The sequence below is a fragment of the Siphateles boraxobius genome, unplaced genomic scaffold (genome assembly GCF_051911475.1).
Source record: "Siphateles boraxobius isolate OS27281-9 unplaced genomic scaffold, OSU_SipBor_1 12, whole genome shotgun sequence".
Taxonomy (NCBI): Eukaryota; Metazoa; Chordata; class Actinopteri; order Cypriniformes; family Leuciscidae; genus Siphateles; species Siphateles boraxobius.
Window position 1 is genome coordinate 13,978,006 of NW_027508722.1, and position 17,125 is coordinate 13,995,130.

General features: G+C 37.9%; 2 protein-coding genes across 4 annotated transcripts; both read left to right on the forward strand.

Annotated features, from left to right (window-relative positions):
* Positions 1-739: 739 nt before the first annotated feature.
* Positions 740-5,441, forward strand: nppcl (natriuretic peptide C-like). 3 transcript variants are annotated; one of them, XM_077204883.1, is made up of 3 exons: positions 740-1,092; positions 2,132-2,370; positions 2,454-5,441. In XM_077204883.1, exons 2-3 carry the CDS (start codon positions 2,272-2,274, stop codon positions 2,751-2,753), a joined length of 399 nt encoding a protein of 132 aa, XP_077060998.1. In that variant the 5' UTR covers positions 740-1,092; positions 2,132-2,271; the 3' UTR covers positions 2,754-5,441. The 3 variants fall into 3 exon arrangements, with proteins under 3 accessions (XP_077060998.1, XP_077060999.1, XP_077061000.1); XM_077204884.1 differs by having other exon boundaries at positions 802-1,092; positions 2,197-2,370; XM_077204885.1 differs by having other exon boundaries at positions 871-1,092; positions 2,241-2,370.
* Positions 5,442-8,551: 3,110 nt separating this feature from the next.
* Positions 8,552-15,076, forward strand: gapdh (glyceraldehyde-3-phosphate dehydrogenase). Its single transcript, XM_077208898.1, has 12 exons — positions 8,552-8,678; positions 9,120-9,165; positions 11,257-11,356; positions 11,447-11,553; positions 11,630-11,720; positions 11,795-11,910; positions 12,610-12,691; positions 12,914-13,065; positions 13,339-13,417; positions 13,514-13,597; positions 13,676-13,773; positions 14,769-15,076. The coding sequence occupies exons 2-12, from the start codon at positions 9,143-9,145 to the stop codon at positions 14,836-14,838; spliced, it is 1,002 nt and encodes a 333-aa protein (XP_077065013.1). The 5' UTR covers positions 8,552-8,678; positions 9,120-9,142; the 3' UTR covers positions 14,839-15,076.
* Positions 15,077-17,125: the final 2,049 nt, after the last annotated feature.

Here is a 17,125-nt window from a genome sequence, read left to right on the forward strand (position 1 = left end):
GATGGCTGGGGTACGGTTTAGGGGTAGGGTCCCATAAAACATGAAAATCCAACTTGTGTGTGTGTGTGCGGCGTGTGCATGTGTGTGTAGGTAATTGTATCATGTTCTTGAGGCTGGGGGGAGCAGTAAGCAGATGGCACTGGCAGACTGTGATGGCACTCACAGACAGATAGAAAAAGAAAAGCAAAGATATTTCTCACAGTGACACAGTGATTAATGGGGGAAAAATCAAGGTTTCATATTCAATAAATGACCTATAATGCAAATGCACTTCAAAATGTAGCTTTATTCTCATGCAATTCTGATGATGGACATCGACCATAAGTTTAGGACTCAAGCATTTGCTTTACATGTGCGAATGACACAGGAACAGCAAGAAATGCCTCTTTCCTATCCAAACAGACATTGAAAGCTCTATATATCTCCTTGAGTTAAATACACCAAAAAAGTGTTGGCATCCTCTCAACAGACACAATATTCTGCCAGCCTGTGGTGCTTTTGGCAGCCAAAGTCGCACCTTGCAAACAGAAGGATGCAAGGGGACAAGAGATGGATGAGGAATGAATAAAGGAAGGATGAGATCATTTAAAGTAGAGGGCAGAGGAGGGCAACACCTGGTTGTGGTGCCCTGCATTTGTGTCACGATTTCTTTTGTGATGTGCGTGCATATGACGTCATATTCCAGGCAGAAGGTGGCATCCCCATGCCTGATCACCCCGACAACATCAAACACCCCCTCGATACCTCTGACATCATCCGAGAGGCATTAAGATAAGAAGAGAGAGAAAAGGGAGGGAAAAGAGGTGTGTGTGGTATGAGTGGAAGGGGGACGAGCAAAGCATATATAGATACCTCATGCTTACTATTAACATACTCAACAAGCTCACACAAACACACGCTGACATACAAACACCACTCGCATTAAATCACATTCCTGCACTCAGAGGACGGAAGAGAGAGGAAAAGGAAAGACAGGGATGCTCTTAGCAGGTGCCAAAAACTGAGAGAAACGAGAGAGGGAGAGAGAGAGAGAGGGATGGAACAGGACTAAAGCATTCAGTCAAGTTTTAGAAGATCCTCAAACTATTATTGGTGAGTAAAACAAAACTTTATCTTCTGATTTAGATGTGAAAATTGTGGAAAACAAATTTAACAGGTCAGATTTTTACCATGAATTTGACTAAATACTAAATTTTACTGAACTTGTATAACTTATTAACTATATATATATATATTTTTTAGATATATATCATTAAGACTTCATTACTTTATAAATGTGAAATTATATTTGGCATTTTTGCAAGGAATTATTTTCTGCAAAGCATATTGGTAAATCTAAAACCTGCCAGGAACATGTCCGGGTCATATTTTAACCCAAAATAAAAAGAATATTATATTTTGTTTATAGAAAACGAAGGAACTTAAAGATAAAGTATCTCTTTTTTTGCATTGTTAATCATATTATTTCATTATTTTTATGAAAATGTAGCACTGCCTCAAATTCTCATTGCCGTAATGCAAAAATAATAAATACTTTATTAAATCATTCTTATTCCTGTAATGTGAAAAAGTTTATATTATATGGGGTTTTTATACATCATAGTAGTAGTATTTGTTGTACTTTATCTTTATCCTGATTTAAATCAGTGTCGTTTTTGGTGTACTGAATTAAACTAATCTAATGAGAATAATTATTGTCATGGAAAAATACAACAAAAAAAAGAGGAGATGTATTTACATGAAAATGTCAACAGCAACAAAATCCTACAATGGCCTGGATTTGTCTTTTTTATTTTATCTTTTTTTTTAAAATATAATTAAAAAATTATTATTTAACATGTTATTTGAATGTTTATTTAATATTTAAATGCTATTTTATTTTGTTATTTATATAGCCTAAAACAAAATAGCATTGTGGAGTGCACTATAAGATTACAGTCTATCAGTGAAAAAAAATAACATAAAATCTTGTTGTGTACTCCAAGATGCTATTTTGTTTTATAATCTGTATCATTATAATAAAAATATCTGCATGTAGCTGAATTTGTTCAAACGTTTTGCAAAAAATGCATGACATTTACACAAACTAACCTCTTTCTGTGTTTTGTGTTTCTTTGTATGTACTGTGTAGTATTTTCTGCAGAATGTTTTTTTGTTCGTATTCCCATGGGTCTCTCTTCTTTTTCTGTGTTTGAGTGTATTCACCTAAAACCGTTCATCTAAATCCCGACTCGCATTAGTGGTGTATCCGGGGCTAATATCACTTGCACCATGCTGTGCTCCTCTGTATTTGTGGTGCTTCTAGTCCTTCTGGCCAATCCGGTGCCGGCCCACACCCGAACCCTGCACACCCCTCACAAAGCCATGCAGGTGGGCTTCCTCAGTACTTGTACACATATCATTTTAAAGTCGTTAACAGCCATTGAAACATATTTCCTATCTCTACAATGCAGGTCATTGAGCAGTTTCTTGAGCGCTACAATGACCTCTTGACCCTTGATGATCTTGAGAACCTCACGAGTGACCAGTCGGAGGAGCCCATGCAGACCTTTAGCTCTGGGCTGAAGGTTGCAGAATATCCCAAGTGGATTGACATACCTATGGAGAGCGAGAATGCCTGGCTCCGCCTCTTGAGGGGGGCTTTGGCCAATCAGAAGCGAGCTCCACCGGACCGGTTGCGGAGGGGATGGAATCGAGGCTGTTTTGGCCTGAAACTGGACCGGATCGGCTCTATGAGTGGCCTCGGCTGCTAATAATGAACTGAGAGATGGACCGAGACGATGAGATGACTGTTGTCCTGCTTAGCTTTAGGTAGAGGTCATTCCAAAACTCTTGTCTGGTCTGGGACCCTGTGAAAAGAGTTGTACATAGGTGGATAAATTCATTATATCGTGTCTTTCAATATACTTATTTTTACATTGGATTTAAAGTGAGATGTTGTTTAGCTGTATTTGTATATTTATTTCCTAATGAAGGAAGCAAAGTATTTTACTTGTTCCTTGAGATAGATGAGCTACACTGTCCTTCATTTTTGAAATTCTACTAGTAGTCTACTAGTGAACAAAAGTTTTAAAGTAGATGTAGTCTCAAAAAATGCATGATTAATAGAACGTAAACATATACTGCTCACCTTCTGTACTTTTAGCATGAATAAAATTTCTCCTATCATGTTTCTTTTTGCATTCTGCATGAATCTTAATTGCGTTCCCTGATCATAAAGTGTTTTTATTATGCTTTTCTAAACCGAGGTTGTTCTCCCACACACTGCAAATCAAGGAGTTCCACCTGTTTCTGTATAATTTATTTTCTTATGGGCTGCAAATATGCAAATTGGAAGAGTATGGCAGGATTTTCATCCTTAATTCAGTCTTAATCAGCTCGCATTGTTCAAGGACACGCAGGCTGACACACATCCACATCCTTCTGTGACAAGGAGTGGGAAGTCTATTAGTGGTGCAAGCTTTTTAGTTTTAATTAAGGAACTTAATAATAATCACGGAAACAACGTATTGAACAATGTGATGTACTATTAACAATCATTGTAAATGGATTAAAACAGCACTGCTCAACATTTTTCTTTTCCAATGCTGAGTCTCACATACATCCACAACCACTGAATCATTTGGGAACTGCATGAAAAATACCTTCAATTCTTAAGACTAAATCAGCCTGTGAAATGGATGTGGGTGTTAGGATTATGGCTTGTATGAGAAAAAATAACACTTTCTATGTTTAGCCATACAATCTTAACTTGAACTACATATTTTATAAGTAAAGGAATAAATTCTCTTTCTGTGAACTGAATGGTGTTATATGTCAGCCATAATGTATCTGGCGCTAACCATGCTTAAAATAATTTGGTGAATTAATCTGTTATGATGATCTCTGTCCCCTTTTCTATCCTTTATTTTTACAGTATATGATTTAATATAAAATGAATTTACTGGTTTTGTTGAACTACACCAAAGTGAGTATAAAGTTATGGTGTTTTTATAGGTGTTCTTCTTTTATCTGTGAAACTTTACAGGGACATTTCATCCAAAAATGAAAATTCTGTCATTATTCACAATTATATTAATGTCTTTCTTCAATTGAACACAAAAGATGTTATGCAGAATGTTGCTGAATTATGCAGAATGCAAAAGCACAATGAATGTGAATGTGCACCAGAACTGAGAATAATTAAGCAAAAATTACATAAAGTACCATAAAAGTAGCCCAAACAACATAAATGTACCTAATTAAGCTATGGTCAAAATTTACTTTTACTGGATGGAAAAAAGTGAATATTCTAAATAATTTATTTTGTGTTCAACAGAAGTTGAAGAAGACAGCCATACAGGTTTGGAATGACATGAGGGTTTATAAATTATGACACTTTTCTTTTTTTTGGGGGGGGGGGTTCCCTTTAATGCAGCAGTTCTTAAAGTCCCCCTATGGTGAAAATCAAGCTTTTAATGTTGTTTATATGTCTATGTGGTGTTTTTAATATGCTTTAAGACAAACCATGTGTAAATTCATAAGTCAACACCATTGCTGAGTATTTTCTCCTTAAAACTGTAGTGAACCAAAGACAGTCTCAAAAACGTGGTTTGAAATCACAGGTGTTTCTGATGTCACAAACTACCTTGTAACCAATCACGTCAACGAGTGATCATCAAGGAGTGGATCTCTGAGATGGTGTGAGTGAGTGGAGGCGGGGCCAATTTACACATTCATAGAACCGTGTGTACTTAATGAGGCAATGGTGTAGAGTTACATCAAGCTATTTTTATCGCATGAAGAAATTTGTTTTCAAGGAAAAAACATTTAAATTAACGTTATTTTGTTGATCAAAGATGAGTTTTAGGGGACACAATTATTGACTACATTGGGACTTTAACCTTTGTGACTTAAAGGCCTCCCATTGTCAAATATAATATTTGAAGGCCCCTCATATTGCCACAGATTCTCTGTTTCTGTTCAAGAACTCTTAAGGCCTCAATATACTTCAAGCGAAATAGCCCAGCCAACATTTGTATGTGGGGCCCATATGGGTATGAAATGGGCTGAAATATGGGCCCTATTTTCTGTGGGTTCCATAATAGTCCCATGCTAATTGCCCATATGGATTTCATATAGGATTGTACTTGCCACTATGTGGGACCCAACTGGGCAACATCCGCAAGACCCATCTCGGTCCCAGCTCTAGGTGTGCTCTGTCTTCTTTGAAGTAGAAATTCTCCAGTTTATTCCTTCTGTTCAGTCCCTCGAGGTCGGACGTCCACGAGAAAAAACACAAACTCACTGGAAAGAGGCTTTATAGTAGAAATTGTGATTCTAATTGAAAGAGACACTGATACTGTTTTTTTTTTTTTCGTTTTAAATTCTGTAAAGCTGCTTTCTTTAAAACAATCTATTGTATAAAGTGGTATATAAATAAACATGACATGACTACTGGAGTGCTGAATTGCAAAGCTTGTGCTACGATCAGATGCTTTCTTTATGTTCTCATTACTGTCATTTTACATTTTATTTTATTGAAAAGAAATACACCAATGCTGTCAAAACTTGCTCCCTATGTATCCTCTGTTGCCACATAATCCTTTGCTAGTTTGTTTCTATGGTTTCTGTGTGTATATAGCCCTATATACTGTATATATGTATATACTTTGTGTGTATATAGCCCTAAGTTTGTCTGTTTGTTCTGGTTGCATTCTGTTTCTCCAACATGTCCTTGTTGTTCTGAGTATCTGCTGGAATTATGATAAAGCTGCTCTTTTCAAATTTTTGACAATATATTTAACTAACCACAATTAATTTTTGCACATTTTAAATTATGAAAATCATTCTTAAAGGCCCACTGAAGTGCCATGGAAGGCGCAGCTTTGTATGATGCTTTGACGTAATTTCCACTGATACAGGAAGCTAAGGTGGGACATATTGAATGGCTCCTCCCCCTTTTCAAATAGCCAGTAGCATTTAGTTTACCTCACAGACTGCAATTCGTACTTGACAGCATCATGGAAGCGTATCCGAGTGCTAATGATACGTTGGATTCAGTAGTAGAGTTGTGAATAAATTCTAGGCATTTAATTCTTCACCAACGTACAGTTGGAAAACGGAATAAAACTCGAGCGTTTGAGCAACCGAACACACATCTCCAACCTATATTCCTCCATGACGTGTCAACAGTTGCTTTCGCCAGGTGGTATTTATAGCATAGGGGACGGGACACTTTAAATTTTAGAGAGCATTTGATTGGACAGAAAATGTAATGAGAAGCTGAAGTCCACGGTGATGTCATAAAAATCTGTGATCCATTTAAGATGAATGAGAGACTGTTTTGAATGCTTACATCTCCTAAATGTGAATTTTGTCATTGTTTTGGAACACACCAGCTTAATCATAACCTTAGGGCTAAATTATTCTTACTAAAAGCTAAAATACTTAAATTTTGATTTCAGGGGGCCTTTAAATGCAGTTTTTGATTTTGACCACAAGATAGCACTATATCATGAGGCTTGAGACACTAGACATGTCCCGTCAGATCAGATCCTGGACTCTGAGCTCAAACAGCTATGCCGGTTTATGGTTAGTAGTTAATATATAACACCCTCACATACCAACGCACAGAGCTAAAGAATTATCCACACTGGAGAACAGCATTTAAGCAAACAACTACATGTCACCTGCAGAGTTCAACAAATCACAAACTGGTCGACAAGTCTTCCAGCTGAGGAGTCTTAGCTATCTGGGGTGAACTCAGCAATATGACGTGACAGACGTGCTGTTTGTGTCAGTCAGGATTACTCTCAGAAGCTTGTCTGATTCTGTCTGAATCATGTGAGTCAGTCGACGCAGAGTGAAGTGGATCGTGCAGGTCACTCCACAGGAGCACAAGATAGCCGCAGTGGAAAGGGTGCGGGGTCAGCCTTCGAGTGTTTGTGTATTTTTAGCCTGACCCTGGCGACACTCCAGCACATTCTCTCTGGTGGCTGGGGAGCAGATAGCAGGGATATACATACACTATTCTGAGGGGCAGTTGCTGAGTGCTCCCAACCTGTTTTCATGAGAAGAATCACTTAGAAATTAATATTATATGTACATAGAAGCATATACATTACAGCTACCCCATTTAATAAGTAAGTTGTGATGATTAAAGGGTGTGATGGCAATTTTAAAACTGTGACACCCCACTTCAATATCCCATGACGAACGCAGTTTGGCCTCTTCATCTCTGTGACCTCTGACCTATCATAAGAAGCCAAAAGGCCACAGCAGCAGTCACGACAGTCCAAAATTGTCTTCAGTGTAAACTCAGATGATCCTTAACACCATAGAGAGGACAAGACTACTTCAATTCAAAATAAAAAAGGACAAGTCTGTAGATTTGCAAAGTTAAAGATCATATCTTGCAAAAAACGTGCAGGTTTACTGTGAAACATTGCACTATGACAGCTAATTGAAGCCTGAATAATTTTTTTTTCCAATTTGTACTCATGCAAAGACGGAGCACCTAATCTCCTGGATCATGTCAGTGTTAATTACTAGTACAACCCTGTGATTAATTGCAGGAAAGAGACAAAGAGTCAACAGCTTTTAAAATAATTAACACCAACGCAAAATTTGACGGATAACAGAAAGATTATAATGCGATTAATCAAATACTTTGTGATGAAATTCACTATGCAAATTTATAAACCAAGGTATTAATCTACCACGTCACTCTCTGAAAGATTGTTCTTGTTTTAAACAGGAAATCAGTGTCCTTTTGATCATGTTTATCATCTGTTTCTTCTATCACTTTTCTGGTTTTCTTGGTTTTACCACGTGCATATAGATGCGCTGGTTAGTGATTCTGCAGGTACAAAGGCATTGGATTTCCTACCGATGTGAAGGATTCTGGGATTCAGGAATGGCTGTGTAAAAGGGAAGGGTCATGGTCTTTCCTGTAAATGTCACAGACTCACGACGAGGGCGATTTGATCCCCTGCTTCATCTCGCTCTCACTCTGGGACAGTTGCTGTTAGAAGGTCAGGGTGGACAGAAATGCTCAAATCAAATTTTCTTTTCTCTATGAGAATACCATTAGCAAACACATTTTATCCTAAATGTCTTTCTTTTGCAGGGTCAGTACACCTGCAAAAATAGGCAGTAATTGGATCGAAAGCTCAGGAAGTCTTCACCTTTTTGGTTTCCTTAGGATTGAACATGATGCCTTTGTTATTAATCAACGTCCCAAAACAATGTAACAATGTCCTTTCATCCATGCCAAAAGATTTTTTATTTTAAAAGCTTAGTTAAATGCAATATAATATACTACCAAAAAAGTTGCAGGAAATAGGCCTGGCCTAGCCTATTACTGAAGACATTAAACTTGATCTTATTCACTGCTAAATTTCCAAAAGGGACAAACTCTGAATATATCAGTAGTTGTATAATATGATTTAATATACTTTGATAATTTAATTATAAATACTTTATGTTAGCTTGGTTTCATTTGTTATAATTATTTGAGATTGTTTCATCCAACTTTCCCCCAATACGACCTTGACATTCTAAGGGGGCGTGGTCATTATTGCCTAAAGTCCAAGGAGGCGTGGCCACCGCTATCTCACCAGATATAAATTAACCTCATGCTGGTTATCCTTCCACTCACACCAAGTGTCAGGACGAACAGACGCTTCTCACAAACGGTAAATGAACATTCATACCAGCTTGAAATACACTTTGTTATAAATCATGTAATGAATTTGAGTGTTTAAATATGCAGCCACAGTTAACAATGTAGTGGTAGAAATTCTTTATTGAGTTTATAAATTAAATATTTACCTATAGCTTATACATGCACAGTTGAAAGTTTGAGAGAGATCGCGACAATGTTGCATGAAAACCAGTTGGTCAGGCCCTAATCAAAATGAGTTGTCAATGAGTAGGCTATAACGTTGTAGGCCTAAAGGGAAATGTTTGAACTTAATGCATTATGAACTTGTTTAAAGGGGCGTTAAGTTAACACTCAGTCTGCATCTCTAGACTTCAGCTTCGCAAGATCACAACCTGTGCTTTGTGCTTCGACTGACGCAATGTAGCTAGTCCAATAACTAACTATGATTGTCTTCTTTTTTTCGTTTCTTCAGAGGACACGACCAAATCAGGCATCATGGTTAAAGTTGGTATCAACGGGTAAGAACCCCTATACATAAAACTGTGACCCCGTTATGTTCCAGAAGTCAACATTTGTTACTTGGAAATGTTTGCTTGGAAATGTTTGCTTTGAAACGCTTATAGAAAAGCCTTCCAAACAAGCTTTATTTATAATACAGTAATGTGGCGTGGTGAGTAGCATACATGTAAAGATGCTAATAATAAATTGACTGAACCCCCAGTGTAAACTATAAATCTTTGAAAAATGTCAATGTTCTTACTAGACTGCTTATTGATTTTTATGAATGATTGGCGGGGGCGTCGGCTGCACAAGCCAGTCGCGAGCCAGTGGTTGGGATTGTGCCATCGCTGATGTCAAATAATGGCACGCTCGTTTATCTGTGTACTTTGTCTCTTTGCGTCACTTTTTACTCCAGGGTCAGAGTTTAGTTTGAGTCTGCGTTTCATACACCGGTCACAATGCAGTACCCAACAATCGTTTCATACACCGGTCACAATGCAGTACCCAACAATCAATTCAAGTCTGACTAACCAGCTGAAGTGTCTCTGCAATGGGAGACTTCAGCACCAGCTGTGACCTTTCCAAGCCTTGTAGAGTTATGCAACAGGACATGTGATCATTAAGCGACATGCTGATATTTGGGTCTATGCATGAACATTGATGTACACCAATGTTCATGCATGCGTAGACCCAAATATGTTACAACATCTTTAGTGTTTGATAACTGTCCTGCAAAGTTTAGGTCCAGCTTAATGTTACTTGGGTTAAGTTACACACAGTGTCTTACTGTTAACATTACTTTTGTAAAAATGTTAACTAAAACAATTGAGTTACTTAAAGCGGAAAAAGTAGTCCATAGCCTATTTTAGCTTTACTTAACATATTTGTTTTTATCATGCACCTTTTATAGACCATTACAACATTCCTCTTGTGAGCTTTGATTAACCTGAAGATTTAAAGTGGTAATTCCACTGATCAAACAGGACTTTATACCTTTGTCCTGTTTCTCAATTTTTACGGACTTCATGCAAATGTTTTGAAGTTGTACCTTCACCGTATCAGTAGGTCTTATCAGTGCAAAGCGATATGTACCTATGGTTACTGGTTTTTGTTGGCCTATTGATTTAAAGTGAAAAGTTTTCCAGTTGAAGAGGATTTCTTGTGGATCTTTCATGCAGTCAATCCTTATCTGTCTTCAGCATTCATATGAGTACCAAAATAGCTCACAATGACTGCTAGAGGGCAAGCTCTGACGCTCTGGCAAACTCTCTCTAATGCTTTGGTAGTATCATTTATCTAAATGATACTAACCGTACTTCAGGGTTTAGCATTGTTAGCAATAGAATGGCTTGAAGGTTAGGACACTTTCTATATTTGGTAAAAGGTGGAGCTGGTCACTGGCTCATTTTTTGACATGTGGGTTATAAGAGGGTCCAATCACTGGACTCACAAGGATAGGACATGGTTTTGTATTGACTGAGTAATGGCACATGTGTGCCATCTAGTGATGAGATGCAGAAAATTACTGTAGGAGATATTTGCTCTCTTGCAATTTTGGAAACATTGAAGTTTGTGTATTCTGATTCATTGTTATTGATTAGTCTTAATTTGTAAGAACTATACAAATGCACTTCCTTTTTAAATGTTGGGTTTGGATTATTATTGTCTTTGCTCACCAAGGCTGCATTTTATCTGCTCAAATGCAGTAAAAACAATGCGAGATTACAATTCAAAATAATGCATTTATACATTAATTTATTACTATGATGGCAAAGCTGAATTTTCAGCTTCATTACTCTAGTCTTCAGTGTCACATGATCCTTCAGAAATCATCATATGTTGATTTGGTGCTCAACGTTTCTTATACTCCTAGAAATCAGTTGTGCAGTTTACCATTTTGTGGGGACTGATGGGTTCCTTTTAGAAGTCTGTTTGAATGGAAGGTTCAAAAGGACTATTTAAGTATCTTTACTGTCTATTTTGATCAACTTAATGCCTCCTTACTTAAGTGATTTAAAAGAAAGCAAATCCTGTTTGAACTGATGTATACTGTAAAATGATATTGTTTGCAGAATTGTTCAAAGTGAGTTTATTTCCTCCTGTCTCAGATTCGGCCGCATTGGGCGTCTGGTGACCCGTGCTGCTGTCCAGTCCAAGAAAGTAGAGATTGTGGCCATTAATGATCCATTCATTGACCTTGATTATATGGCAAGTTCCTAACTTTGGTTTCTTCTCAACCTATGGTTTTCATGCTGTTTTGGAGTTTTATTTTACATTCAAATATTCTTCTCTTCACAGGTTTACATGTTCAAGTATGACTCCACCCATGGCAAGTACAAGGGTGAGGTTAAGGCAGAAGGCGGCAAGTTGGTCATTGACGGTCACGCCATCACCGTCTTCAGCGAGTGAGTGCTGTCCCTACAAACACTACATGCTGCATTCAGCGCTGTATTCATGATTTCTCCATCTGTGTCCATGCAGGAGAGACCCAGCCAACATTAAATGGGGTGATGCAGGTGCTACATACGTTGTGGAGTCTACCGGTGTCTTCACGACCATTGAGAAGGCTTCTGTATGTAGTCATTACGTCAGCTATCAAAGCTACTGTGCCCTTCCTGTGTCTGAACATTTGCTCTTTTCTGCTAGGCTCACCTTAAGGGTGGTGCCAAGAGAGTCATCATCTCTGCCCCCAGTGCCGATGCCCCTATGTTTGTCATGGGCGTCAACCATGAGAAATATGATAATTCCCTTAAAGTTGTCAGGTAAGGATATACAGTGGGATGAAACATTTAATTTACTTTTTTAAACTTTAAAAGAAAGCATATGCATTCTCCAACTTAACTATAAAAAATACTTTGGTATTTCGTGAGCTTAGAATTATACAGTTCTATCTCTGTTTAGGGTAGTTCTGAGATATTGAGCATCAAAGTTTTTAAATCCCTGCTGTTTTGTGAGATAGAACCTTTTTACTTGAAATACTAAAATATTTTTTGTACAAAAATAACACCACATGGGCATTAATAAACACCTAATGGATAAGATTTTCAAACTCAATTTCCACCAGTGGAGATAGAACCATATAATTCTAAGCTCACGATTTGTCTTAAATACTTTTTTTATTTTTTATTAACTCCATATAAAAATGTGTAGTTTTATGTTGCTTGCCAATGACTTGTGTATATAAAACTTTTTTTTAACTTGGTTTTGTTTTTTATTTAATACATGTTTATGATTTAAAATTGGAGGATACCAAGTTTAAGTAATTTAGATTTACTTATTTTCTACTCTGCATATCTCTACAGCATAACATTTCTGCCAATCATGGTTATATCCTGTAGGGGGTGTACTAAAGCAAACTGAGTTAACTCGGTTAATGAAATGCAGGGATTTTAACCATGTGTAGAACAAATGTTCGATCATGTTGATTTATTGTGACTGATTCCACCTGTCTGTTTTTCTAGCAATGCCTCCTGCACCACCAACTGCCTGGCTCCCTTGGCCAAGGTCATCAATGATAACTTTGTCATCGTTGAAGGTCTTATGGTAAGATTAAATGGCTTTCCCAATCTCACCAAAAAGCCTTTTGACCTAAGTGATTGATGCATCTGACAAATTGTTCTGTTCCACTTCCTTGTCAAGCACTACACTCTGCTCTTATCGAAATGCGTCGCTTGATTCAAATAAATGAGATGCAAGTGAAGCTTTGGTTTTATAATCATTCCCAGAACATTAACTCTCACCCCTTTCCCACCTCCTTTCTTTCAGAGCACTGTTCACGCTATCACAGCCACACAGAAGACCGTTGACGGGCCCTCTGGGAAACTGTGGAGGGATGGCCGTGGTGCCAGTCAGAACATTATCCCAGCCTCCACTGGGGCTGCCAAGGCTGTGGGCAAAGTCATTCCCGAGCTTAATGGGTCAGTGCCACCCTCCCATCGGTCCATCATGACTAAGACGTTTAAAGAACATTTTACTTTACCCAACATCCACTTTCACAAGTTGTTCGCACACCCACATTTTAAAGGTCAGAGTTAACTGACCTATTGTAACAGTGCATAGAAGTCTTGTGATATTTACTCAAAAGTGGAATGTTCTGTTAGGGGAAGTTTAGATATTTGATGTCCTTTTGGTTTTTGCTTCTCCTTTCTGCAGTCCAAACATATTCTGATGCTTGTTACTTCCTGTTTCAGCAAGCTTACTGGCATGGCCTTCCGTGTCCCCACCCCCAACGTGTCCGTGGTGGATCTGACCGTCCGCCTTGAGAAACCTGTAAGTTTATTTCCAAACCTTCGGGATAAAAATGGGTTCAGTTGAATGACCTCAATTTGACACCTGATGGCTTTCTCTTGCGTCTTCTGACTACAGGCCAAGTATGATGACATCAAGAAAGTGGTCAAGGCTGCAGCTGATGGACCCATGAAGGGCATTCTGGGATACACAGAGGACCAGGTATGCACAAACTGTCAAGGTTGTGAGTGTAAAGGTTTTGAAGTGCAGCATATTGATTTCTTTTTCTCCTGTGTGCAGGTGGTGTCCACTGACTTCAACGGGGACTGTCGTTCCTCTATCTTTGATGCTGGTGCTGGCATCGCCCTCAATGATCACTTTGTCAAGCTGGTCACATGGTAAGATACTGCCTTCAACTGCATCTAGAAAACTTCAGTATAACATGTACCTCAGTGACATGTCATAACGAATACTTGTGAAGAAAATGAATTTGAAAATCCATTCATCTTGAACAAACCCAAATAACTACATATTAATTCTAAATTACAATACAGCATGTCAGATATTTCCAAATCAGTCCATTTTTAATGCAGACTTGCTTTGTTCTCACTGATCTCTAGAGATTTATAGGCCTTTATGCCACTCTCCGAAGTGATTCTGATTGGTCTGTTCACCAATGACTGTCAATAGCAACTCTGTATAACTGACAGACCGCTCATCTGGGTATCAGACTCCGGCTCTTGAATGTCTCGTATCATACAAAATGCTGCTGGTGCCGTTTTGCATCGGTTCTAGTTATTGATTTTATATCGAATGCAATTGGAGTACTTCAATTGATTTTACTGTAATAGTTGTAGTTTGTCTTGCCAGGAGGGTTTGCACGCTGTATGATTAACCTTGTACGCTAAGATTAATGGTTTCGTGTACAATCAATATTTAATGTCCCCGTAATTACCCGGTGAAAATCCGTGTAATAAGTGGTATGACTGTATCCCTAAAGTGTTCATCTTCCACTCAAATTAATATTGTAACTTGTCAAGTAGCAGCTTTGCGTTGCTCGTAATCACACTGTCAGGTTTTATTGTGATAATCACATTATCTCGTAGCTATTATAGATATAACCATTGGGGGTTTATAAAGGGTTTATCTATCTATAGATTTTGTTTTTGCAATATTTTAAATCAAAATGCCCCTTCCAGGGGATCAACTTGTGCATCGTGTTGAATTCAGTTTCCCCACTTAAATGCATGAATACTACTTGGTTATTCATGTCCTTTTAACTAGTAATTAAGATATTTCTGACCCCACTTGAAGGGCATAACAAATGGTGCTTTTGAAACTCTTTACTTGTGTACTTTTTGAATGGGTCTAATCCATTCTCTTCCTTTCATAGGTATGACAATGAGTTCGGGTACAGCAACCGTGTTTGTGACCTGATGGCACACATGGCCTCCAAGGAATAGATGTGACCTTTCTGCCCTTTTTGATACGTGACCCACCATTTTCTCATCTGGTTGGATCTTTGCACCACATGCCTGGAAGGAAATTAGATGCTCAATTTGAAGACCAATGTTATTTTTATATGAAAACGCTCTGTTCTGTTTTTGTGTGAGGTTTAAAAATGGATGTTGACTTCAAAAAGGCTTTTCTGTCTGCTAAAAACCTGTGACGGAATAAAGTCCTCTGTTTGTGAGAAATGGATGCAAGCTGTTGTCTTTGTTTCATCTAGATCTAGTGACTTATTTGGGTCTGGGCACTCATTAAAAATTGTAAAAAGGAGCCAGCATTTTAATTGGGTTTTCAGGGAGACTTATTGCCATGGCCCTAGGGCTGTGAATATTTGGAGACTTCAATTCAAGAGCAATCCCCCCCATCTTTTATTCAATGTTAGTTTATTACAATCCTTCACAAAATAAGGGAGGGTCTCAACATAATCGGAACCCAAGTGGTCACAGACTCATTTGAAATGCATGTAAGAGGATTTTGGACGCTTTAAAAAAAAAAAAGATTATACTCCGGTCATGGGGAGAAAAACAAAGCTTTTCACATTGCTCTAAAGTTCACACTAAAAATTCTAAAGTGTGTTATTGCAGCACCAAGATACAGAGCTGCATTTAACACAGACTGTGTTTCCACAGTTATTAAACTTTTAGGGGTTTAAAAGAAAATCTCAAGTGTACTTTACACAATGTTCTTAAGAGTTTTTAACTTAGTTTTTGCATAGATGACGACAATGTTGTCAAAACGATCCATGTGCACACTGATTCACAAAAGACTATAAATGCTGTATTATGCTGATAGGCCAGTAGTTGGTGACATCACTGTCATGTTTTCACAAATGCGACTTGTAGTTTATAAGGAGATGATAAAGGCCCCAATGAAGCCTTCAAGTGAAATGATGTAGTTTTGAACAATCAGGCTGAAAAGTTTGTTTTGGGAGTTCAAACGTAAAAACACGAACGCACTGGAGAGCTGCTTTATAGCACGAGTCGTGGGTCACGTCTGACCTACACGAACTGAACGGGAGAAATTAAGCGGAAAAGATTTCCTATGAAAGAACTCAACTAATTTAGCAGTAGTTTACACAACGCTGATTTTAACTAAACTGAAAACTTTTAATGCAGTTTGGTCATTCATTTACACGACAACGACATTTCGGGGGGGTGGACAAAAATTTGAACTTTTGAAAACTATTGTTTTGTCACGGTGTAAACTACAAAAACGCAAATATCTGAAAACTGATTTCATACACATGCGTATTAAGTGTTCAGTCTATAGACGCGTAGTGTTTCTTTACAAAGTGACATCATGCCAGGCCAGTTTGGCAAAATTTGGCTACTGTTTTTTTGGCTGTTTTCACGGATCCGTGTGAACTGACCCAGGATCGTTTTGACAGCAGTTTGTACAAAGAAAAAACGTTTCCGTGTTTAGTACATCGATGCCATGTAAATGTACGTAGGCTACTTAGTGTTTCAACTACAATTCGACTTTATTTCTCAATTTTGGGGGAAATTTATAGAAACATCATGGAATTTCTTTTGCAATTGGGGCAAGCGGGAACGCAAAAACTATTCGTTTTAGTTTGTTCACCACTACAGAAATGTACCGAACTGTGACTTCTGCGTCTAAGAATTCCACTGACAAATGTGAAAAGGGTCCATCGAAAACTGAGCAACGCTTGCCTGAATAAAAATTCATGTGCTTTCTACAATTTCCAAAAATTTTACGTGGCGATTAGTTTTTTTTATGGAAGCTTGTTTCCGCCACTGAATAAAAAAAAATAAAAAACAAAACTTAGGCATAGTACAACATCCAAGGTTATGCATGTAGAACATGAAAAGGATAAACTTTCACCATTAACCTCAATTTTAAGAGTGAAAGGCCCTTGATCACTAGTCATTTTTAAAATGACATCACCAATCATGAGAATATGCATTTAAGTTTTATTAGACCTGGTCTGATGATGTTAAGATATTCTAACCTCTTACTGTTTTAATTAAATACAGTTTCCCTGCTCTCATGCACCCATCTAAGCACTCTGTCTATTAGTTCAGTAGTTCAATACTCTGTCCATTTGTGCATCGGGGGTAGTTTCCCATGAATAATGCACCCTGACATAGACATGCCATTATTTCACCTGATGGGCCTTTATGAAATATGTCTATCAATGTTATTGATGTGGGAGTAAGAACAAGACCAATAGACATTTCAACATTAATGCATTGCATTAGCATGGCACAGATTTACCAA